Source organism: Lontra canadensis, unplaced genomic scaffold, assembly GCF_010015895.1.
Source record: "Lontra canadensis isolate GAN:19392208 unplaced genomic scaffold, GSC_riverotter_1.0 scaffold11, whole genome shotgun sequence".
In the NCBI taxonomy this organism is placed as follows: Eukaryota; Metazoa; Chordata; class Mammalia; order Carnivora; family Mustelidae; genus Lontra; species Lontra canadensis.
The window spans coordinates 2,409,878-2,434,481 of NW_022631005.1; the positions used below are offsets into that span (position 1 = coordinate 2,409,878).

The 24,604-nt window shown below is 43.8% G+C and overlaps 1 protein-coding gene and 1 long non-coding RNA gene across 4 annotated transcripts in view; both read right to left on the reverse strand.

Annotated features, from left to right (window-relative positions):
* Positions 1 to 19,535, reverse strand: part of NFE2L2 (nuclear factor, erythroid 2 like 2) — a 33,142-nt gene extending 13,607 nt beyond the window's left edge. The window contains exon 1 of one of the 3 annotated variants that reach the window (XM_032855975.1): positions 19,358 to 19,535. In XM_032855975.1, coding sequence (XP_032711866.1) covers positions 19,358 to 19,402 — 45 coding nt within the window. In that variant the 5' untranslated portion in view covers positions 19,403 to 19,535. Of the gene's footprint in view, positions 1 to 18,193; positions 18,326 to 19,357 lie in introns of those variants that run through there. The other 2 variants (XM_032855972.1, XM_032855974.1) reach the window with 2 other exon arrangements.
* On the reverse strand, positions 9,468 to 15,831 carry LOC116866815. Its single transcript, XR_004382476.1, has 3 exons — positions 15,658 to 15,831; positions 11,123 to 11,127; positions 9,468 to 9,478 (listed from the first exon to the last, which is right to left on the reverse strand). It is a non-coding gene; the product is annotated as an uncharacterized LOC116866815 (long non-coding RNA).
* Positions 19,536 to 24,604: the final 5,069 nt, after the last annotated feature.

Below are 24,604 nucleotides of genomic sequence, written 5' to 3' on the forward strand. Positions count from 1 at the left end.
TATCTTCATTTAGGGATGAACACACTTGCGCTTTGGGCACCAAGGAACCCTGCCCCAAATCACATGTTTGGCAAGCAGCAGAGCCAGGATTCCAACTCAGAACAGACTCTGGGCCTGCCCGGCTCTTCCCAAGCCGTGGGGCCGGTCCCTGGCATTCACTCCCTAGCAGGACAAGGTCTGGAAACTGCTTTAGCCCCAGTGCCCTCTCCCCAGGCAGGCCAGGGAGACTTGGAAGCTGTCCCTCTTTACACTAGGACCTGCTGGCAAATCAGGTCGACTTAGCTGTACCAGGAGACATCCACATTTCAGTCTACCTTCCCATAAAGACAGTAGTTACCCCATACTTCCTTATGTCTTCTCTGGGCTCTCTTACAATGCTCTGATTCAACTGCGAACAACTTTAGGGCATGACAATGTCTTTTTAAAATAGATAACACGTGTTTTTGGTACAGAATTTAAAAGATGCAAAAGTAATCACCTAGTTACTTTCCCCAAGGCAACTGCTGGCATGAATTTTCTGTGTTTTCTTAGAAAGATAGTCTATTAAATACACACAAATAGCATATTATCATTGTGCTCCCCACTTTCTAATGTATTTTGGAGACAGTTCTAAATCAGGGCATAGAGATGTTCTAGTATTATTATTATTTTTTAAGATTTTATTTTTAAGTAATCTCTACACCCAACATGCAGCTTGAACTTACGACCCTGAGATCAAGTCACACACTTCACTGATGAAGCCAGCCAGACTCCTGGTTCCATTATTTTTAATGGCTGAGCAGTATTTCACCATAAAGATGCACTAGAATAATGTATTATTTCATAACATAACCATTTCATTAGTCCCTCATTGGGTTTTTAAGTGATTTTTGGATCTTTTACTTTGACAAATAACACTATAATGAGTATCTTTGTACAGAAATCATTCCATAAAAGTGTGTGAAGACATCCGTGGAATATAGAATTATCAGTGGAACTGCTGGGTCAAACAATACAGCTGACCCTTGAACGACGTGGAAGTCAGTGGCACCAACCTCCCCACAGTCAAAAACCCATGTGTAGGGACACCTGGGTGGCTCAGTCAGTTAAGTGACTGCCTTTGGCTCAGGTCATGATCCCAGAGTCCTGGGATTGAGTCCTGCATCGGGCTCCTTGCTCAGCCGAGAGCCTGCTTCTCTCTCTCCCTCTGCCTGCCACTCTGCCTACTTGTGTTCTCTCTCTGTTTCAAAAAAATAAATAAAATCTAAAACAAAACAAAACAACAACAAAAAAACCCATATGTAACTTTTGACCAGAAGCCTCACCAGTAACAAACAGTAGATTAACACAGGTTTTGTATGTTCTATGCATTATACATTATATTCTTACAATAAAGTAAGCTAGGGAAAAGAAAAACATTATTAAGAAAAATCAGAAGAAGGAGAAAATACATGTAGCCAAAAACATCTGTGTATAAGCGGACCTGGCCAGCACAGCTCAAACCTGTGTTGTTCAAGGGCTAACTGCACGGGCACCTGTCATGAGGTTAGATACTGCCGGATTGCTCTGCGCAGCAGCTGTGCCTTTTACACTCCCCCAACACTGTGTGGGGTGCCCATCTCCCAGTCACGTGTCCCGCATACCCTGTATCATATTGGCATGTGGTAACCACATGATAAATGTGTATTAACTGTACAAGGTCTCCTAGTTAACTTCAGAACCATTTCAAAACCAGCCCCTCCCTCTACCTTTCAATAATGAAATTGAGGCTAACAGTGAGATAAACATCACAGTCGGTTGGCAAGCAAGCAGACCTTCTCTAACTACCAATCTAGGTCCAGCCTTGCTCCTGCCAACTTAACCTTGGTTGTTGCCTTTGGAGCTAGCGGAACATTTATAGAAGCAAGAGACGGAGAGGCCAGCGGTACACACAGGTAAGGCAGAGGCTGGGCAAGGCCTCAACAGCGGAAATACCACAGCAGGTCAGGCAGAACCAGAAACTTCTGCCTTTCTCACGGACAAGGCAAATGTCAAAGAAAAAAACAAGTCCAGCCTAGTTGCTCCTCTCCCAAGTTCTTAAAGACCAGGAGAAAGCATTCTTTCTCGGAATGAATCTCTCAGGAACAGAGGTTTCTTGGTTATTAAATTACATTTAGAGTACGCACAGACTAAGGACAGCTGACCGTGATCTTGGGAGACCACAGTCCAAACCCCAGGTTTATAAATGAGGTTCCTGAGGCCACGAGAGGCTAAATGAGTAACTGTCCCTAGGTCTCATATGATGAAGCAGAACCAAGGAGGGGTCATATGGTCAACCTAACACAAATTAGATTTTAAGGGGGACTTTCTACTACAACGTCTATTACTTAGGACACAAGAAATATTAGGAATTACTCTGAAAACAGACCTTCACAAAACTGTTGTGTGGCACTGACCCCTGCAGCCAAATCAATGGCCTATAAAACCCTGTTATTTGACCAATGTCTAACATGCCTTTTTCTGTGCAGGACTTTCCTTCTGCCACTCCCAAGCTCTAAATAGCTTCCTAAAGACTGCCCCTGCTCCACACAACAGAGGTAAGCCGCTTCAGGCAGATCGTCTCTGCTACCACAACAAAAGCAACTCAGAATCAACGTGGACAGAGGGGACAGTGTCCCAAATCCCAGAGATAAGGCCATGGACCCACTAAATGCACATTCCAAACTTGACGGAATCATCAAGGGTTCACTGAGAACAAGTGTAGTCCAAGAGTTAGTTCTACACTGTGTATGAGAAAGCAAGCCATTAAGACAGCAGCCCATAACACAGAGCTTTAAGATCAGAAAACTCTTTCACAAACATTTTTTTTTTTTAAGTCAAAGACGGAGAGAGCGAGCGAGCACATGTGCACACCAGCGAGGGGCAGAGGGGTAGGGAAAGGGAGATGGAGAATCTTAAGCAGACTCTATGCCCAGGGCGGAGCCGACCTCGGGGCTCTCGATCTCACAACCCTGAGATCATGACCAGAGCTGAAATCAAGAGTCAGAGAAACTCCCCAACTGAGTCTCCCAGGCACCCCTCACGTGCATTCTTACGTCATTTAATCCTCACGCTACTCCGTGTGAAGATCAGCGGGATGAAGAAACGGAGGTTGAGAAGGGCCACATGTCAAAGGTTGCATACTTGTCACCTGCGTTTTAGGCAGAAGCAGCCTCCTCTAATCTGATGGACATACTCATAAATCAAATCACAACCTGGTAAATCAAAATGCCTTCCTTTCTTCTTCCACGCCTCAAAATACAAATAAAATTCAGGTTTGCTCTAAGGGTGTTCCTTGGAGTTTGTGGTGGCTTCTTCCTTTCAATCAGTTTTGCTACCCTTGTAAAATACCATAAAACAGGCCTAGACTTTTACCAAATGACCTAAGACAACCTACCTAAAGAATAAACACATGAAGTCAAGCTCTTAGCCTTTTTCTCAAGGACAAAAGCTGTGGTCTGGTTTAAAATCCTCTGGCGTTGGGAACAGGACTTCTTAAAGTATGAAAGCCAGATGTGTGGAGGTTCCCAAAGTAAATGTTCACACAAAACATGGGTATTATTTTTACCTTATTACTATTCCCCCATGACTGTCATTATACAGCCCAACAAAAACACATGTCAAACCCGGAATCGACCATCCTGTCCACTGGTAGGCAAAGCAAAAAAATTATTTTTCCTTACCATGGAAAATAATTTCTTCTGAAAGGCCTTTTCTTCAGAAAAGGGGAAGTTTAAGTTTAAGTTTAAGTTCTTCAGAAGCTGGGGAAGTTTAAGTTCTTTGCGGCCCTTTCCAAGGCCAACCAAACCACAGACCCAAGGCAGCAGGCTATCAAGAACACCGGTTTCCAGTCCACATCTAGTCCTGCCATTTAACTGTATGTTTTAGCCTCGGGTTCTTCCTCTGCCAAAGGACAAGTCTGGGTTAGGTAACTCCAAAGATCCCTTCCTCTAAATACGTCTGACCGTATGATGTCCAAAATGTAAGTCTGAAATCTAATTTTGAATTTTCAGACAAGCTAATTTTAGCTATCTGTAATAGATGCTCTAAAGCAGTACTGTCCAATAGAAAAATAATGCAAGCCACCTATATCATTTAAAAATTTGGGGGGCGCCTGGGCAGCTCAGGGGGTTAAAGCCTCTGCCTTCAGCTCAGGTCATGATCTCAGGGTCCTGGGATGGAGCCCTGCATTGGGCTCCCTACTGAGCAGGGAGCCTGCTTCCCCCTCTCTCTCTGCCTGCCTCTCTGCCTACTTGTGATCTGTCAAATAAATAAATAAAAATCTTATTAAAAAAAAATTTAGTAGCCTTAGTAAAAAGACCAAAAAAAAGTGAATTTATTTTTAACAATATATTTAATCCAATAAATAAAAAAAATCATTTTAACACATAACCAAAAATTTAAAATTATCAATGAGGTATCAGAAGTGGTGAACACACTCAATATCCACTACAACAAATCTCATGGTCACGATCACATCAAGTATAGTGTACTCCCAGAATAAAATTAACAAAAAATCTTAACACCGTTTCTGTTTTTAAATTTTTTTTTTAGTTAAGTTTAAATTAAAATTCACTGAAATTAAAAATTCAGTTTCTTAGTTGCATTAGTCCCATTTCAAGGGCTCAGAAGTGACAAGCTGGTTAATGACGGGGCACAGCTCGGAGGGAGCTCACAGTCAGCCCTCCACACTCCTCCGGGAGAAATTCTACTAAGCCGAACTCTTCTGTTTTGCAAATTTCTTCCTGAGGATACAACGGGAGCATTAAGTCTTCCAAACTTCACTAGGTAGTTATTTATGCCGCTAGCAATTATTTGTAAAAAGCTACTACAGTGACCTGCAAGCACGAGTGTGACTCTGAATGCCTAATGGGGCTCTTAATGACTGACAGGACCTTGACGGTCCCTCAGCACTTGTCTAGTCCAAACGCCACACAATTACCAGACTTTTGCAAAGGTCATCGGAAGAATGCAGGAGAAAACAGGGGGCTTAGGTGATGGGGAAGCACTATCTGTTCCAACAAAGGACATGAATTAAGCTGAGCTGGGAAACTATCTCAGGACTTTCAGATGCATGCGTTTGAGGACGCACAATACCCGTTGTTGTTGCCAGCCGCCAGGCGGCAATCCGGACCTCTTAGAGAAAAACTGTAATTAGTGTACATATCCTACTTCACGCTCTTAAGATCTGTACAGAAATCTTTTATTTTCCTTAATGTAAATCTTTTCAATTAACTTGTTAAATGAATATGTAAGGACAAGGGTTACCTGCTGAGCCTTCACATTAAGATTTGAGAAGGAAAGATCACTGTGCCATAGGATTCCAAATCCAGATAAAGAGAGGTATGACGCAATCGAAGTAATACTAATGATGACGCTTACCATTTACTGTGCACTTTCCATGTGCTCGACATTTCTGCAAGTACTTGTGTCTATTATCTCATTTACTCACACCAAGCTGCAACGTTGGTAGTATAATAATAATCCCCTTTTGAAGCAAGGACACTGAAGCACAAAGACCCCCATCTCCTGGATGACCATGAGATCCAACCCAGGTGCATGTCACAGAAGCACTCAAGTAACACAGGCTTTACTTCAGAATAAGCTAGGCTTCTGCTCTTGACTAGCTGCAGAGAGTAGCTTGGACCTGGCCACCTAGCCTCACTGTGCCACCCCTATCAGGAATAACTGGGACACTAAGACTAGCCTCACAGAGTTGTTTTCTGTAGGAGAAAAAAAAAGTATGTAATGCCCCTTAAAAATACAAAGGACAACCAGGGATGAGTTATTAAAACTGTTAACAAGTTCAACTCCTGTTGTGATGTCAAATGAACACGAGAAGCCTCTAATTTTTAGGCTTCTGGGTCTAACTACTATATAAAAAATAGAAGGCGAGGTCATAATTTATTTATGTACAGACAACTGCATGGCAACATCAAAGAGTAGTGAGTATAAGACGGTTTCAGCTGTGTCATCTCCCCTCAAGGGTTTTCTAGAAGGTCTTCCTTCCCTTTACCATTCTACTCCTTAAGGCCAGTTACTCAGGGGTAGCTATTACAAAAGCAACATTTCAGTCCTGAAAGACTAAAAGTAGGGGTAGGATTGGGAAGAGGACAGGTTGCAGGATCAGCTCAGTTCATGTTTGGATGTGGCCTTGTACTAATACACTTCTATTCCCCAAACTCTTTGTTTGTTCAACTTGCCTGTGGACGCTGCTTCTTTTCCAGAGCCAGAACCCCAGAGTAAGCAATTCTGCCATGAGTGAAGGAGTCTGTCTGGGAAGGAGTTCAATGAGATGGCTTATCTATTCGCATCACTACCGGGAATCTGGCAGAAAGGCTGCAGGGTCCCACAGGGGAGACCAGGGCAGCAGGAAGCCCTCTGTGATCCCAGGGCACTCATGAGGTCTTGCCACGGACTGGTTTTCTGTCTCTGGAGACTTCAGTGCCCAAGATGAGGGACATGCACAGGGAAGACCACAGGAGAATGTTTACAGCAAAGAGCAAAAAGGGGCATGAATGTTCATGCCACTACAAAGCTGGAATTCAAGGAGGGTTTCTTTTTTTTTCAGGTATGCCCAAGAAATCTGAGCCCCCCCACATCAAACATCCCTGACCAAGAAGAGACACAATCGTGGTAACAATAAGCACAGCCACTGTTGTTTGTTGAAGGTGTGCAGGTGGCTCGCTCTCGGGCTGGTTCTTTTCTGGCTTAACTGTAAGAGCGCCAGGGTCAGGGTCCACTCCGTTCTACTGATGAGGAAACTGAAGCACATGCCACTGGAATATCCCGCAGCTTTGACTCTCGAGGCCTCGGTTCTCTGCCTGCAAGACAGGGATCGTGTCCACCTCACAGGGCAGAATCAGGAGCGCATAGGAGTCCATCAGTGTGTTGAAGCACGAGCACCCTGGCCAGCACTGGGGAGAGCCCGAGAGATCGCAGCTGCCACCACTGGTATTGTTAGCTGCCCCCTCTGTTGGCTTGGGGCTCACAAGCAAAACACACGGGGGAGGACAAAAGGGAGGATATTGTCTGTTTTTCTTCTCTGGGGTGAATACTGCTCATCACTAGGCTTGGAAGCCAAGGATGAGACTGTAACAGCTGAATAAAGGCCATAAGAGTGAATCAATCTTAGAGGAGGGCCCGAAGAAACAAACTCCCTCTGTGCCTCCTTGGAGAAGAAAACGAGCCATCCAGCCAGCAAAGCTGCAACTTCTGGCTCCTCCTCCCTCCCTTCCCATCAGGGGAATGAATACAGTGGCAGATGCTTTCTCTTATAACACTGGAACAGCAGGAAGTGCGAGTTTGAGCACAAGTGCTATCAGGATGGGGCCAAGAGAAAGAGGACATCTCCCCTCCTTTGAAAAGGGGGCTGAAAGCATTCTTCTTAAATGGCTAACAAAAGTGGCACAGATTCGAGTTATCAATACAGATCCTCAGTACACGTGCCGATGCCTAGTTAGCTAAGCCTCTCCCACACCTCTCTGCCCCCCATCCTTCTCTCTGCCTCCAGCCCGTCCCTCTTCTGATTCACGGGCCATAATAACTTCCTGTCCACATCCAGCTCACGTGTCTTGCCCTTTTCAAAGCCTTCTGTGATTTTGAGCTCTGTACGTAAAACCTGAAACGGCACATGTGGGCACTGCAGGACTCTCTACAGTCAGCCCCAGATTAACCTTTTCACCCCTAGTGACCCGGAGCCTAGCTCCTACCTGCACCCTTCCTCAGGCTTCCAACAGAAGCGTGAGCCAAAGAAATCTGACTGACTTAAAACAACAACAACAACAACAACAACTAGTTAAAACGCTCCCTCCTCCAGGATGTCCCCTCTGAGTACCCCAGTTGGAAATAATATTTTCTCCTCTGTACTGTCACAGAGCTGTCACACGTCATCACAAGCTCGTATAAATACCAAGCTCCTGGGGGCAGGAACAGGCTCGCCCTCACTTTACTGAGCAACTACTACTACATGGACACTAGGCACGATGCCAGACACCAGAGTTATAAATATGAATAAAAACATTTTTTGTCCCTGCCCTAGAAAAAGTCATACCTTAAGCAGAGGGGACACAGATGTAAAGTAATTTATGCTCATGGATATGAAACATGTACAATCTAGGTTTACAAAGAGCAAAGGGATTGATTGGGAGGAGGGCTATTTGAAAAGCAAAAGTCCTTCAAGAAGAGACAACACATTTGCTGTATTATCTTGGTGTTATCTTGGTATTATCTTGCTGTATTATCTATTAATTTCATGCCCTGGAAGTTCCTAGGGTGTGTAAGTACCTAATAAATATTTGTGGAATGAGTAAGTATTCATTTAGGCTCAGGATTCAGTATTTTAACTGAATACCTAAGGCATCTGGGATCAAAGAATTCTAATTATTTAAATGATTAAATAACAAAGATACCATGTTTGATTATCAGTTATGACCCAACTACTAGCCACAGAAAAATTATTTAAAATCACTTCATAGTTACCAATACTTCAAATTATTCCTTGGGTGCTCTTTAAAAACAATGTATCACACCTTAAAAACTATAAACACCTCCCCCTTCAAGTTAACAATATAATTGATTTTTTGTGGGAATCAACAAGATAGTATCTTCAAATATCCACCAAAGAATCTTGCAACCTGAGTAACACATCAGTCAACATAAATGCTAAGTGTATGTTCTTACAGGACAACAGTTATGTCCCTCAGACTGACGGTCAAACACGGCAACTTTACTTGGCCCCCATATTCTGACTTTTTTCAAAGCATCAATCTATTACCATAAGGTCTTAACCTCTTCAACTATTCTATACGCAGTACTCAGACTTCTTCACGAAGTCCCAGCAGAAATGGCAGTAAAGACCCAGAGAGATATGGTACATGACCTTTAACTTCATCTTGAAAATTTGAAACAATGTGTAGTTTATCTTGTGAGGACAGGTTCTTTGCAGGGGTAGGCCTGAGAAATGGTAACTATCAGCAGGGGGAGGATTAGGGCATCAAAAGACACTGAACTCTGTGTTAAGTGAACTGGACCCGACACTCTACCGGAATAAATGAAATGTACTCGGCCTTCTCGTTTCTGGAGATTTCATCACTTTCTTTATCACTCCCTTCTAGTTCGGAGTAAAAGGTGTGAATACGCTGTCATCTGAGGAGACGGGGGCTTCCCTACAAAGAGCAAGGGAAGGACCCATGGAGAGCCCCCTGATCTGCGGTTTCATTTTCCACCACTTTCAGTGACCTGCAGTCAAACAAGGTCAAGAAGCAGATGATCCTCTCTTGATGTATTGTCACAGGGTCAACAGCAGCCATAGCAAGGCCTACGTCATTCATTTCATCTCATTACGCAAGCATTTTATCATCTGACGTCTTTGCAAGAAAAGTGAGTATAGTATAGTATTTTCAGAGACCATGTTCATAACTTTTATTACATTACATTGTTATAATTGTTCTATTTTATCATGCTGTTGTTAAATCTCTTACTGTGCCTAAATAATAAATTAAACTTTGTCCCAGGTATGTAGGTATAGGAAAATCATAGTATATATACGGTTTAGCACTATCTTGGGTTCAGGCATCCACTAGGGGTCCTGAACTTATCCCCACGGAAAATAAGGGATTACTGTAATATCCTTAGCTTTCCTGGGAACAGTAACGTCCTAGCTTCAAACTAGCTGTAGAAGTTGGCAGATCACCGTGGTTCCAATGAGGCTGGGACTACCCCCGAGGAGCAACTGATCCTGGATGGGGATGAGGGATGGGTTTTCTAGTTGTCACAGTGGTGCTGAATATCCTGGAATGTGGGACAGTCCTCCACCCCAAAGAGAAGTCCAGCCCCTGTACCAGCAGCACTCACTACTTCCGATAAACACTGAGCAAGATCCATAAGGTAGGGACACTGTCTTAATTCATCTTTGTAAAGGAGTCCCTCACTCTTGAGCACCTAACACAACACTCACAGTCATTAGACAAGAAAAGAAGAAATGGAATGAAGGAGGAAAGCAGGGAGGGGAGGACAGAGATTATGGGCATTCTAAACTCCTGTTCTGCCATCGTGAGGGACATGGCCCTGGACAAGTTACTTAATTAACCTTTGAATAGGTTTCCTCGTCTGTAAAATGGAGGTAATGGCTCTTATCACCATAGATTTATTGTCAAGATCAAATAAGAGAACATGCCCAAGACCTACTACAGTGCTAGCAGGTGTTCAGTGATCGTTAGCTTCTTTTCCTTTCCTTCCCTACGAAATCGCTAGCAGTCTATTCAGATGCCTTGTAATATCAAAAGGCTGACTCTTTTTCACAACACCAGAAGTGAGTTAGTGAGTTGGTAAAAGGTGAACTGCAAAGAATAATTGTCCTCCCCTCTCCCCCCGACCCATTACCACCTTCACCAGCAATGCTGAAGAAAGGGAGAAGGATGAGCCATCTAGGGGAGTCATTTCTATTCCTATCTCTCTGCGCAAGAAAAGGCTTTATTTATCAGGATCAATGAGAAAAGATGTGAGGTTCCCCAGCTCTCAAGATACTTTCCCCCTCCTTTCTGAACTCCCCAAGTTCAGGACCCAGAGGCCAAAGTCCTTCAGCAACACCAGGAGCAACCCTAAGCGTAATCTATCCTGCCCTTGCATCCCAGGGACACCTCAAAGGGGAAGGGAGCACATGACCTAGCAACAATGGGGGCACTCCCCCAAACTGGGTACTCCCTGAGTGGAGACTGTGTCTGTCCTCCACAGGAATTTCTAAGATTACATTATGACTGAATTGCCCAGTGGTCACATATGTGCACTCAGCTAACTAGAAGGGGTACAAGGGGTGCTGGGGGGTGGGAGGGAGAGCCCTTCTCTCAGGGCTGCCAGCTCCTGATGTGGTGCCAACTTCTGGAGGCCAGTGGCCTCCTGAGGCTGCTCATCTCTGGGTTGTCTGTCCATCACCTAAACAATTAATTTCCTATATTAAATTCCCTGCTTGAAATATCATGTGGTTTCTGGTTTCCTAAACTGAACTCTGGACTCCTTAACCTCTCCAAAGAGTTTTCTCAAGAACGACCCAAACCTGTATTATCAGGGTCATTAAAAGAACTAAAGGTTATGAGTGTAAACAGCACAAGTAAATACTCGAAAACACTCTCCCTGTCCTCACATGGAGAATCTAAGGGCAAGCTGCAAAGTAGTAAAGATTTAGGAGATCTTCAGTTAAAAATTCCAGGTCCATCTGAAGCTTTCCTCAGAAAGAATCCAAAAGATCTATATTCTCCCTGAGTTCATTAAAAGAAATCCCTTAAGCTAGTTTTCTTTTTCCTCCCAATCTCTTTTCCTTTCATGATAGAACCTTTCCCCCACGTCAAATAGAACCTGGAATTTTCCGTCACAGAGTCATCATCTTACTCTCAATCCACTGCCCCAAGGATTCTCCCAAACACGCAGCCGGGTAAAGAATTTTCCAGCACAGGGGGCGCCTGGATGGCTCAGTGGGTTAAAGCCTCTGCCTTCAGCTCAGGTCATGATCCCAGGGTCCTGGGATCGAGCCCCACATCCGGCTCTCTGCTCCTCGGAGAGCCTGCTTTCTCCTCTCTCTCTGCCTACTTGTGATCTCTGTCTGTCGGATAAATAGGTAAAATCTAAAAAAAAAAGAAAAAAAAAAAAAAAAAAAAGAATTTTCCAGCACAGGGTGAGCCTCTGTCTCTGGAGGAGGGGGAAAAAAAAAAGCCTGAATTCACAGAATGGTTCTTATTCTTGGTACTAATCTCAGCCTGGGAACCAGCAAAAAAACACACAGGCCAGGGCCCACAGCTAGCACAAAGTAAACCAGCCCTGTTCCTGTCCTTTGGGGCTGTTCTCTCAATGTATATTCTAATTATGTTTCATTGAGACTTACCAAGAACAAAAACAACTTCAAATATTGGCCATTTTTTTCCTACTTCAATTAAAAAATACAGTTTTTGTTTTGGGTGGTTTTCATTACCCAAACGTTAATACTCTTTATTTTCCCCTGTATCAAAAAATTCAAGGCTCCTCAACACTCTGCAGACACAGCAGCAAGACTCCCTGGATCAATTCAATACTATAAAACAGAGCAGCAAAAAGGTCAAACCTCAAGCTCCTATAGAAGCAGCAGCATTCTACAGAACACAGCATTCTACGGTTCACTGTGTGTCATATCTGTGTTCCAATTCTGTTCACAGAAAGCAACAAAACACCATAATCCTTTTCCCCTGGATTCTAATCCCGCAGACTGGAATAGGCCGGCTTCTACATGCATGTGCGTTATTATTTTGTGCTGAGGCTGGAGCCGGATGCCTGGTGCCCCCCCCCCCCCAGGCAGGGCTATGCCAGCTTCAGAAGGCCCTGAACCACACCTTCAGTTCTCCCCAGTGGTACTCCTGTGCCGTATAACACTCTCAAATGATACAGAAATTAGCCTCAGTTTCCAAAGACGGACAGCAGAAAGCCATTCAGCTAAGTACAACTTGGCAGCCACTGAGGTCAGAATATAAAGTAGAGTTCACCAGGCAGAGCACACAGGGTGTCAAAAAAATGAATTGCTAAAAGCTGCCTTATAGATTTAAGGTTTTTGTTCTTTTTAAATAGGATAATGAGGCCAAGGAATGCAGAGCAAAGAACTTCCTGGAATAAAGCAAAGTCTGTCCTGGCCTCCAGGCTCCCCAGCATGTACCCAAGCACACAGCCCTCACTGCCTTTTCTGTGCGAGTCCCAATCACAGGTCACGTTCCCCACCAAACACAGGAAAATTCTGGCCCACTTGGAGAAAACGTTTTGATAACAAAATTGCCACCCAAATCAACTTCAAGAGCTTAAAGAGCTCAAGTTCTATGTACTGAATTTCAAACATTTTGCCAGGCATCTTAAAACAGTTCCCAGATTTAGGTGTAACCTTAGGTTGTGAAGGTCAGTGATCAAATATAAAACCACTTCTTTTCATGGATTTAAGACAGACATCCGAATACCATATCTTCGACGGGTACCAAGACCTGAGCTCGGGGCTCTAGGGCACTGGTTCATAAACCTGACTGCATACTGGATTCCCTTTTCAGAAGCTTTAAAAACAAAAATGAAACAAAAACTTGCTGCCTGGGTCCTATCATCACAGACTTTCATTTAATGAGGGATATGGCCTGGATTTCAGTATTTTAAAATACTGATGGTGATGCTACTAGACAACAAAATTTAAGAACCACTGTCGCAGGGAAAAAAAAAAGAAATAAAGTAGAAACAACCCAAAAGCCCATCAAATGATGATTAGATAAATTAAATGGGGGCTATCCATACAGTAGAATAGTACTCTGCAACAGAAAGAAATGGAAGTCCTGTGCTACTCACCCTATGGTCAGACTTTATAAACACCACATCAACTGAAAGAAGCCAATCACACAAAATGGTATGATTTCATTTATACGCTACATCCAGAATAGACAACTCCACTGAGACTGGGATGGCTGCATGGCTACCCAGGACTAAGGGAGCTGAAGGGAAATGGGGAGTTACTGCTAGTAAGTACGGGCTTTCTTTTTGGGGTGATGAGAATGTTCTAAAATTGACTGTAATGATGGCTCCACAACTCTGAACACACTAAGTCACTGAATTTGATATAATGGGTGGGATATATGGCATGGGAATATATGGCATGGGAATTCTAGCTCAAAAAGCTGTTCTTAGAAAAAAGGACACAAATATAAATTCTATGCCCAGCTTTCAATGAATTTACAATCTAGGTGTACAGGGGAAAAAAAAAGATACACAGTCAAGACAAGTATCAGAGATTTTTAAAAACAATTTAATAAAATTGCTAACAGAAAATAAGAAGTCTAAGGTTCAGGCTTCAAAGCCAAAATGATTTGATTTTTTCTTTTCTTACACAATCATTCTTCTCTTACTTTAAAAAAAAAAAAAAAAAGGCAATGGAGAGCTCAGATCTGGCCACTATACTGTTACTCGGGCCCCAAAGTCTCCATTTCCAGGCTTGTGAGAAAGGAGTGACTACTTAGCTTTGCCAAGAAATTTTTTTTAATCCTTCAGAACACAGGCTCTTGATGGGATTATAATGAGTTTCAAGAGTCAGTTATCAACAGGGCCATTGAAAGATGGACTTGGTGCTCTAAATCCTTCTCATGTCCTAGATTTCTCTTTACCACCAGAGTTTAGGCCAAATAAATTTACATGCTTACACACACAGCAACTCTCAAATATGAGGCTTTATGACACACATGTATTATATGCCACATGCAACAAAGATGATTGGTTAAAAGTGCCTTTTACACTAAGAGTTCCTAAAATCCCTCTGTCTCTGACAAATAAAAAAAAAAAAAAAAAAAAAAGGGACGCCTGGGTGGCTCAGTTGGTTAAGAGTTCCTAAAATCCTTCTTTTTCTTCTTCTTCTTCTTTTTTTTATAAAGTAATCTCTACACCCAACGTAGGGCTCAAACTCATGACCCTGAGATCCAGAGTTGTATGCTCTACCAACTGAACCAGCCAGGTGCCCTCTTCCTAAAATTCTTAATAGTTAAAAAGTTTATTGTAGCAGGGGCTGACACATAGAAAACTCCCAACTCTAGGCAGAATGGAATTCTGTTTAGCAGTCTTGATTTTTTGAGGGGGGTGTCCATGTGTATGGGAGGTTAGTGTAAGAACACCATTTCCCCCCTCCAATACTGTTTGGGAATGTAAATATTATTAACTTGAATGTATTTTTGCTTTTGTTTCTAGAAAACACACCGTTATCAACTGAGCAATTGAAAAAGCCTTGGCCTTTATCTTAGAGCTGTTTAAATAAATGTTCGTTGGAGCATATTTAAAAGCAGGTGACAGGGGTGCCTGGGTGGCCCAGTGGGTTAAGCTCTGCCTTTGGCTCAGGTCATGATTTCAGAGTCCTGGGATCCAGCCCTACATCAGGCTCTCTGCTCAGCAGGGAGCCTGCTCCCTGCCACCCCAACCCCCCCTCCCCCACCCCCCGCCTGCTGCTTTGCCTACTTGTGATCTCTCTGTCAAATAAATAAAATCTTTAAAAAAAAATAAAAAATTAAAAAATAAAAGCAGATGGCAGTGAAATCTTAGTAACCCCTAGAAATACCAAAATATAAATTCTTTTCTCCATATTACAGTAAATTTAGAACAAACATACAGCCAAAGGTAAAGGAGGCAGGTCAAATACTGCATTTAGGAAACCTCTCTTCCTGTATCTTGGTGTGCATTAGTTTTCAGCAAACCTTCAAAGTGGCTGGACCAGGATCCACTGGATGGCAGCATCCTTAATTAGACGAATAAGACAATAATTCTGAAAGTGCCTTGTTTAACAATAAAGACTAAGAAATAATATATTTAATTTTGAAATGTACTAACTCAAAACCCTAATTTAAGCTTCAACAAGACAGACTGGAGCTCTTATGCTTGCTTCAATTCAGAAATGCCCCAAACAAGGGACCCGTGATTAATTTGAGCCAACAAGTTTCTCCTAGCCATTTTCCCCATCCTACCCAGTGACCTTCAACCTAGCTTAACCCAGTCTCTCCCACTCTTTGCCATACTATGTATCTTCACTATCAAATTTATTTTTGACTACTACTTGAAAACAAAAAAAGCCAATGGAACAGGAGAAGATACCAACTAACTAGACAAATAAAAGTAAACAAGGAGTCTGGAGCTAACAGATTTAGTTAAGAAAAAGGAAAATGGTCCCTGAAAAATGTGATGTCCTAACCCCAATCCTATCCTTAATCTGGAACACTGCTGAGATCCCAGAATTTCTGGGTGGTCCTGGGGTGCCTGGCTGGTTCACTATAGCATGAGACTCTTGAGCTCGGAGTTGTGAGTTTGCCCCAAGCTGAGCACAGAGATTACTTAAAAATAAATCTACAAAAAAACAACAAGAACAACAAAAAAAGGTCTTGCCTCTCCAAATTAACCCCCTCTAGGTCTGTACCTTCCTTAAAAGGCCCCCATGCAGCAATTCCATTGACAGGCTATACTTACTCTCACTGTATTTAAGGTCCACCTCCCGCAATACACACACAGTTACTGAATTTCTTGTTAAGTGGAAAAGGTGCAGAGATTTCAATTCCTGCCTTTCCTCCCCCAGGTTTTTCTCAATTAATCCACTTTTTAAATAAAGTATGAGCTTTTCCTTCTGTTTAAAGTTTAAGGGGTCCCGGTCTACTTTGGAAGTGGTGAGTGAAAGCCACTGGAGTCAGACTATGTAGGTTTGATTCCCATCTTCACCACTCAATAATAGTTGGGGCACCTCTGGTGTCTGGCTGGCTCAGTCAGAGGAGCGTGTGACTCTTGATTTCGGGATCATGAGTTTGAGCTCCACACTGGGAGCAGGGATTATGTAAATAAACAGATGAATTAATTAAAAAAAAATAGTTGGGGCACTTTAAGCAGAACTCTTGGCCCCTTTACTCCCCCTGGAAACTTGAGATAATAGTATTTCCCATGGGGTTAGTGCGGAATTATGCATGTGAAGCAATTATTGCAGCGCCTGGCACGCAAGAAGTGCCCAATAATTCATCTAGTATCATCTTAATGCCAAATTCTTCCTGCACCCAGGAGTTTGCACTGAAAAATTAACCCCAGATCAAGGAAAAATTAAAGAGAAAATATTATTTATGCAAAACCCCCTTTAAATTATGCCCAGCCAGTAGGTAGGCAATTCCCAGAAAAATGTGCTTACTACAGTCCACAGAGGGGTTCTTTGCTATATAGCTCTGAAGGATATTTCATCCTGAATTAAAGTAAGTATTGGAAAAAAATAGTCTATTTGGCTTTCAACTCATCCCGGTAATCTTAAAGACAGGAGTTCTTTTTCCCAGCATTGTTTATAAAAACCCAAATTAACGAGAAAGAAAGATGCCAAAAGGCCCAAGTTATTTTTAATGCAGAAAAACTATTGTGAATTGTGTATTTATTCTCCAACAATAATCTCTCAAAAGTCTAAAAAGTCGTATCTAAAAAAGTCAAGGGGTTCTTTGCTCAACATTCATTCAGATGAGAGGCCTGTCCTATTTGCCTTTTTAAAAATAATCTTATCAGTCTAGTCCAAGATCAACTTCATCCCTTCTTATATAAAAGTACTTTAACTCCCCAAGACACCCTTGGAAAGGGTAATGAATGGCTCCTTCCACTTAACGGAAATACAAAATCTAAGGCTCTCCTTATTACCCTGTTTATCAACATCCCCTCCACACACAGGATGAGAAATTGTATCCTAGTACCACCTCACACCTGCAATTTCTTTGACAGAGGTCAGAATCCATTTTGACTCTACTGAAATCTTTCCAGAATACCAAAAATTATTTAAGATCAAACAGATTCTAAATTTTACTCCATTTTTTTCATAGCCTTCAGATATGAAAATTAGGTCTGATTAAAGGTGGAAAAGTAGTTACCTTATCAAATAAAACTGTATATTCACTTTTGAAAGAGAAAGCAGTACACATGCTTTTTGGCTTTTGTATGCATGGAATATTAAATTACACAGTTCTTTACCATTATTATTTAAAAATAACAGAGGACTCTAGGCCACAGTTTAGAAAAGCAAAAGTCCATTAGCCTCATATCCTTTGATCATGAAGATTACTATATAAATGGCTACATAGCTATATGAATTACTGTTGAATAACAGCTAAATTGAAAGGCACAATTTACTTCATACTAGTGGGAGCTGGGGGAATACAATCCTAATCATTACTGGGAGAAAGTTCAAGGTAAACAGCTTCAAACAACAAAAAAGCACAATTAATAAATTATCAATAACTTAAAATCTTCCTTTAAATCTTCAAGATAAGTGTAAAACTTCACATATAAGAATATAAACATACGCTCTTAATGTACTTTTTACGTTACACATTTCCTTGAACCAAGTATTTTTTCCTAAGGAACCAATTACCAAAAAAAAGTTGTAAGTATAAATATCTACTCCTTTAAAAGTCCCTACAAAGTATGAACAGAAACTTGTTTTCCCTTTTACAACAATTTGCAAAACTTGTTAGGAAAACACTATGAAACACAAGTGTCCCTTCCCTCTGCCTTAGCGAAAGAAGCAACATGCTAAGAAATAGAGGCAAATTCTAAAAAATCAGAAAAACTATATAAAGCATCCAAGGAAGAAATAGTTTATGATAGCAGAAATTTTACTAACAACCTAAAATCAAGAGAAATTCTAATCTACACTCGAAACTCTTACCCTTGACAGCACAGAACAGAATATCCTGCTTTACACATTTTGTAATTGCAATTCTGAAACGTTAAATCCAAAGACAAAGCCGCCCTGGGGAAAATAACAATTGCGCAACAGATCAACAGCTCCAACTTGTCCCTTGGCCCAGGCGCAGCAAGGTTTGCACGCTATAAAGCAGGAAAGGGCCAACCAAGGGCCGCCGTGACAGCCAACCGGCCACTCTCCTGGAGGCCGAGTCCACGCACGCGGCGTGCGCCACTGGGAGGCACCCGCGCGGGGATCGAGCTGGGGCGCGGCGGCATCCGACCTCAGTCCGCCGCCTAGCCCCCCATTTACCGGCCGGTTGCCAGGGGATGACCTCGGATCTGCGAGTCCGAACTTTTCCCACTACGGGAGCAAGCGCGCAAGGCCGCTACCTCCGCCGCACGTCGGGGCATCGGAGCGCGCCCGGCACTTCGTGACCTCTTCCCTCCCCCACCCTGGGGGCTGGGCTTTCTCGCTAGGCTGCCTACCAGCGATCCGACGGACAGACCCACGGATTACTCTGGAAAGGAGCGCCCTTAGACGGCTCAGCGGGTGGGCGCGCAGCGCCACAGTCCGCTCCCACGGAGGCCGTGGATGGGGGCGGCGGCAGAGCAGCGGCTCCGGGTCCCAGTCCGGAGGAGACCTCAACTCCCCCGAGAGCGGCCCCGTGACTAGGCACATTTTTGCCGGCTCCGAGGCGGAGGAGCAGCGCAGCCCCGGAAGGGCCGGGCCGCGCCGGCTCAGACCGCCAGCGTCCGCCCCCTCTTCCAGCCCGGCCACCTCTAACTCCGGGGGCCAGCTGGGGCTTCGGAGTCCAAGCTCCGGAAGCTGGGGACGCCGCTAGCGAGGCCCCTACGCCCGAGAACGAAGACTCCAGACCTCCACCCAGCCACCCTCGGGGGCCGCACCCCCCAGTCCCCTCGCTGCCCCTTGGGTCCTCGTGGCCCTCGGAGGTCTCGCTCCTCTCCCGACCCGGGCCCGGCGCAAACGCAGCGGCTCTACTGTGCGGCCGCTGCAGTCCGGACTCCGGTGGTAGACGGGAGACAGGAGACACTGGCCGCGGCTGTCCCCGCCCGGTCCGCGGCTCCCTCACTCCCCTGAGCCCGTCCGGGCACCACCGCGGGGCTCCCAGGGTCTGGGCAGCACCTGCTGGGACGGCAGTCCGGGCGGCGGCAGCTCCAAGTCCATCATGATGAGCTGGTGACCGTGCTCTGGCGCTCCCCGACGGCGGCTGTGTCCCAGCTGCCGAGGCGCGGCGCGGACCGGGCGGCGGCGGCGGCGGCGGCAGCAGCGGCGGTAGCTCCTCCAGGATCCCCAGCACTAGCTAGTCCGCGACACGGCCGGAGTGGCCAGCCGGGATGTTGCCCCGCTCCGCCTCCCGCCCTCGAGGGCGGGGCGAGAGCCCGGGTCCTTCCTTCACGGGCTGGCGGCGTGGGCCGAGCTTCCGAAAATCCCCCACCCCCGCTCCAGCTGACGCAAGAAGCTCGCTGGCCGCGGGTGGCGAGGGGTGGGGGTGTCCCTGGGGTCGGCCGTGGGTGGCCGTGGGCAGCCATTGATGGCCACGGGCGGGCGGGGTGCCCGGAAGAGGGTTGTATTAGCTCCCCGCTCCCTGAGCTCAACCCCTCCGCCCCCTCCCCCCCCCCCCTGCAAATAAAACCTAGGCTCTCGGACAGCAAGATTAAGAGTTGTTTGTCGAAGGTCGCTCGGATTTGGGCGCTTTGAAACAGTTTAAACAGTTGGAACAAACACGCCTGGAGACCCGGCAGAGGCGCCGGTATCCGAGTTGCGCCTCCCTGATTTGGAAACGCAGAACCTTGCCGGGCTTTATCTCACTGCACAGCTCGAGAGTGGCGCCAGCCCTGGGGGCGGGGGCTAGAGGTTTGGACCCAGGCCCTGCGCAACGCGGACTGCCCTCTCGCCCTCTGTCCCCTGCGGGGTGGGGGCCAGCGGGACTCGCCCAGGGCTGATACGGACCGCGCGGGGATCTCGTGCTCGCAGTCACCCTGAACGCCCTCTGCTTACTCCCCCGCCCTGGCACTCGCGCTAGGCCCAGATCGCCAAGGGCAAACGGGGAGGTCTCTTTGGGTCGGGAGAGTGGTCAGTATGGCCCAGCTAGAGTTTTCTCTTCCACCAGAGCGCACACACCACACTACAGATGGCGTCTTTGAACACTGCAGTACTACAACATGCCGTAATCTCTACAAGTTTCTTTTCACGTACCCAGAGTAAAATTTTTAAAATAAGAATAAGAAAGACCAAATTATAAAATAGTTTGGGTAGTATGGATCTGTCCTGTAAAAACATACGGTGTCTAGGAAAAAAATAGTTCAACAAAACAGTAGTAACATCACGAATGACTTTTACCTTTCCCGTTACTTTAAATTTTAAGTCTACAATGAATACGTATTACCTTTTACATTAAAAGCGATTATTTTAAAAAGTAATCATTGTCCACGAAAAAACTTCAATTATTTGAAAACAGGAATATTGTGAAATTTTAAGAGAGAAGAGATAAATGGTTTTGTTTTCTCTTATGCATCAACAATATTTCTAATTCTTTAACAACAATCTTTAAGTTTCTAGTTTCTTGGAATTATGCAAAGCTGGGTGAAGTAGACAGTGTTGTTCTAAGTTTTACTATTCCATTCAAGAACCTGGCGGGTCGGGGGGGGGGGGAAGCCTGGCAATTGCAGATCAACGCCCCCCCAAAACTGCAAAGAACTTACCTTCTCTTGTTTGCGTAATTTGACACTCCCAGGATTTATCTGTAAATTTATATGTTCAAATATTCATTGAGGTAAATGAAGCCTAAATTAATTGCTTGTAATTGAAGGAAACTTCTTCAACTTGAATTAAACCTTTTCAGCTGTTATTTGAAAAGCCAGCAAAATGATCTGAACATTGAAAACAAGCTTAGGAGCAATTACTTAAAATGAACCTGACATGAAACAAGCAGAGACATAATGAAAAGACATTTCTGCGTCAAAGAAGGGCACAGAAGTATATTGTTTAACAATTCAAGTTACTTATTAAAACTACTCCATGGGAGAAAGTAGACAATGAACCCCGGAGGCAGGACATACCAGAGTCATATATGACACAGTTGCTGCCCTCAAGGAGTTTATAAAGTATTTGGTATTTCCTTGTTAAGCAACAAATTTCCATTGAGTTTAATGAATGAAATAACCTTTATTTTTCAAAACTGCAATTGCAGGGAGTGTATTATTTTAGGCACCTCCAGAGTACATATTTTCAAAGGGAGGAGAATAAGATGATAGCAGTCTAAACATGTTAAAGAAAATAAACATTAATGAAAGCTGCTTGGTGTTAAATGGTGGTTCCACACCAGAAAAGGGAACCCTAGTCTCAGACCATCCATGTCAAAGAAGTTCCCAGTCGTTGTAGACACTTAAATGACGTTGTCCTCATGTGAGAACCTGGGCTGTTCCTCGTTCTATAAACTTTCCTATTGTGCTGTGGGGGCACAGATACTATGCACTGAGAAGCTCTGGAGGAACAGGAAAGAAAATGCTGGTTTTCTTCTGTCCTGGTGCCATGGGAATCTTTACTGCCTGCTCCTCTAGCTAATAGTTAAAATTTCCCCCAATTTGTTTCACATGCTACTAAATCTTGCACATTTCCATTGATGTCTGAATTCTCCTCTGTCAATGGAAAAACAACCCTCCATATATGCTTCAAATGTTTCAGAATTATAATACTTTGTTCTAGAGTTATTATAAAAAAATAAGCACTATTAAATCTTCTGAGTACACAAAGTTTGGATAGTGGTGATGCAGTGACCCATTTATTTCACCTTCTTCTCTGGGATCTAATCTGCCAAGTTTGACAAGGCTATGAAAGCACCTACTGCTTCAAAATCCATCACCTTGAGGCGCCTTCCCATTTTTTTCACTTTCTTTCTATTTTATTTTTATTTTTATTTTATTTTTTTTAAGATTTTATTTATTTATTTGACAGAGGGAAAGAGATCACAAGTAGACAGAAAGGCAGGCAGAGAGAGAGGAGGAATCAGGCTCCCCGCTGAGCAGAGAGCCCGATGTGGGGCTTGATCCCAAGACCCTGGGATCATGACCTGAGCTAAAGGCAGAGGCTTAACCCACTGAGCCACCCAGGCGCCCTATTTTTTTTTTTTTAAGATTTTATTTATTTATTTGTCAGAGATCACAAGTAGGCGGAGAGGCAGGCAGAGAGAGAGAGGCAAGCAGCCTCCCTGGTAAGCAGAGAGCCCGATGAGGGGCTCGATCCCAGGACCCTGAGATCTTGACCTGAGCTGAAAGCAGAGGCTTAACCCACTGAGCCACCCAAGCGCCTCTTCACTTCCTTTTTAATTGTACTCCGTGTTTGAGCTAGAAAATATCTTTTGGAATTCCAGTCAAAATTCTAAATTTGTCCAGCATACAGTTGGAGGATATTGGGTAACTAGGTTCCAAAAATGGCACCCGGTGAACCACCCCTCCTCATATTGATATGCTTGTATAGTCCCCCTACATTGAATCAAGACTGGCCCTGAGTTGCTTTAACTTATGGAAAGTGGGTGAAACTGATACTATGATAGGTCTCTGCCCAAGCCAAAAAGTCCTGAAAGTTTTAAATTTTCTATAGGAAGTCAGCCATCATGGAAGAAGTCTATCAGAAACCCTGGAGGAAAAGACTCCAGGTGGAGAGGAAGGCTATGTGAACCAAAGCACCAGACATGGAGTGAAAAAACCATCTTGGAACCTTTCAGCCCACTTAGTCAGCCTCCAGTGAACTCCAGCCCCCAACTGCTCTCTGACATCATCAATGAAAGACTCCAAGCAAGACCTGTAGAAGACTGCCTGGTTGTGCCTAATCAGCCCAGAGAATTGCAAGAGATTATAATCAGTTGTTTTCAGCCACTAAATTTTGGGGGTGGCTTGTTTCTCAGCAATAGATAACAAAACAGCATATATTAAATATCAAAGGAAGGTTTCTCCTGGCTGCTTTTTGTTTGTTCACCATCATTGGGAGCACATATAGGGATGGTATTTTGCAATTTAATAGAGTCTCAAACCCTTTGAAGCAAATTGACTTCCCTGTGACTGAGGAAGATATCTTTCCTATAATATAGACTTGTTGCTACATAAAAAGTAAGTCACTTTCTCACAGCATACGTCAGTATCATACCATTAGATAGATGATGGTGGATGATGAGATATTCTTATCACAATACCCCTAAGGAACATAGACATTTCATCAATAATAGGTGGAAATATAAATACATATAGAAATTCCGGCCCTCATAATGACCTCATTTATACCAGTTATGTAAGATTCTTGCTGAATATCTGCTGAGGGAATTTGAACTTCAGGAGCAGTGTGGCCACTGGATACACTGAACTCCTGTACAGCAGTATTCAAAGTAATTGGTGTATTAATTTCAAAACACACCCATAACCTTGGTTCCTTGGTGTGCATACCTCACTATGCAAACTACTGATACAAAGAGCTGTATATCTCCAAAGCCAGTTTTAACTTGTACAGTTTCCTGCTGATAATAAAAACAATGCTTTGCAGAAACTGCAATGCAGTGAGTGAAGAGAAAAACCCAGTTGAAAGAGTGCTTTTGAATTCTGTGTTGATAGTTATATAAGTATATATGCATAAGAAAAAAAAGACTGAACATATATGCTCCAAAATCTTAGTCATAATTATTCTTTCTTTAAAAAATATTTTATTTATTTATTTGAGAGAGAGTATGGGGGGAGAGAGGAGGGGGTGGGAGAAGCAGGCTCCCGGCTGAGGAGGGAGCCCAATGTTGGGCTCTGTCCCAGGACCCTTGGACCAGGTCGAGCCCCTGGGATCATGACCTGAATCAAAGGCAGATGCTTACCCAACTGAGCCGCCCAGGCGCCGCAGTCACAAATATTCTGATTAGATTACTTATTTTTTTTTCTCATTTTTGTCTGTCTGTATTTTTCTAAATAAATGCCTATTACTTTTATAATAATAAGCAAAAAAAGTGGGGTGGGGTATGGGGTAAAGGAGGAACACTTACTTTTCTCCCGAGCCACTGGGTCTATTTCATTTTCAAATTGAATTTTAACCACAAGCTTTGCAAATCTTTTCATTCTGTATCTACAGAGCGGAGCCTGGAGAATTTGACCACATCTTTAAGTGCGGTTGTGGTAAGGGTCTAAAGATCCTTTACTCTTTCAATCTACTGTTATCTTTGCAAAGTTTCACTCAGAATAGGAGTCCCCACACGAAGATGGAGTTCTGTGAGTACACTGAGGAGAGACTAAGAACCATAGCTTCAGAATGATACATAACATTGCCATATTAAAAAAAAAAAATAGAGTACAGAAAAACACTTAAACATAGAGCTATGTCTGGAAGATCAGTTACCAAATA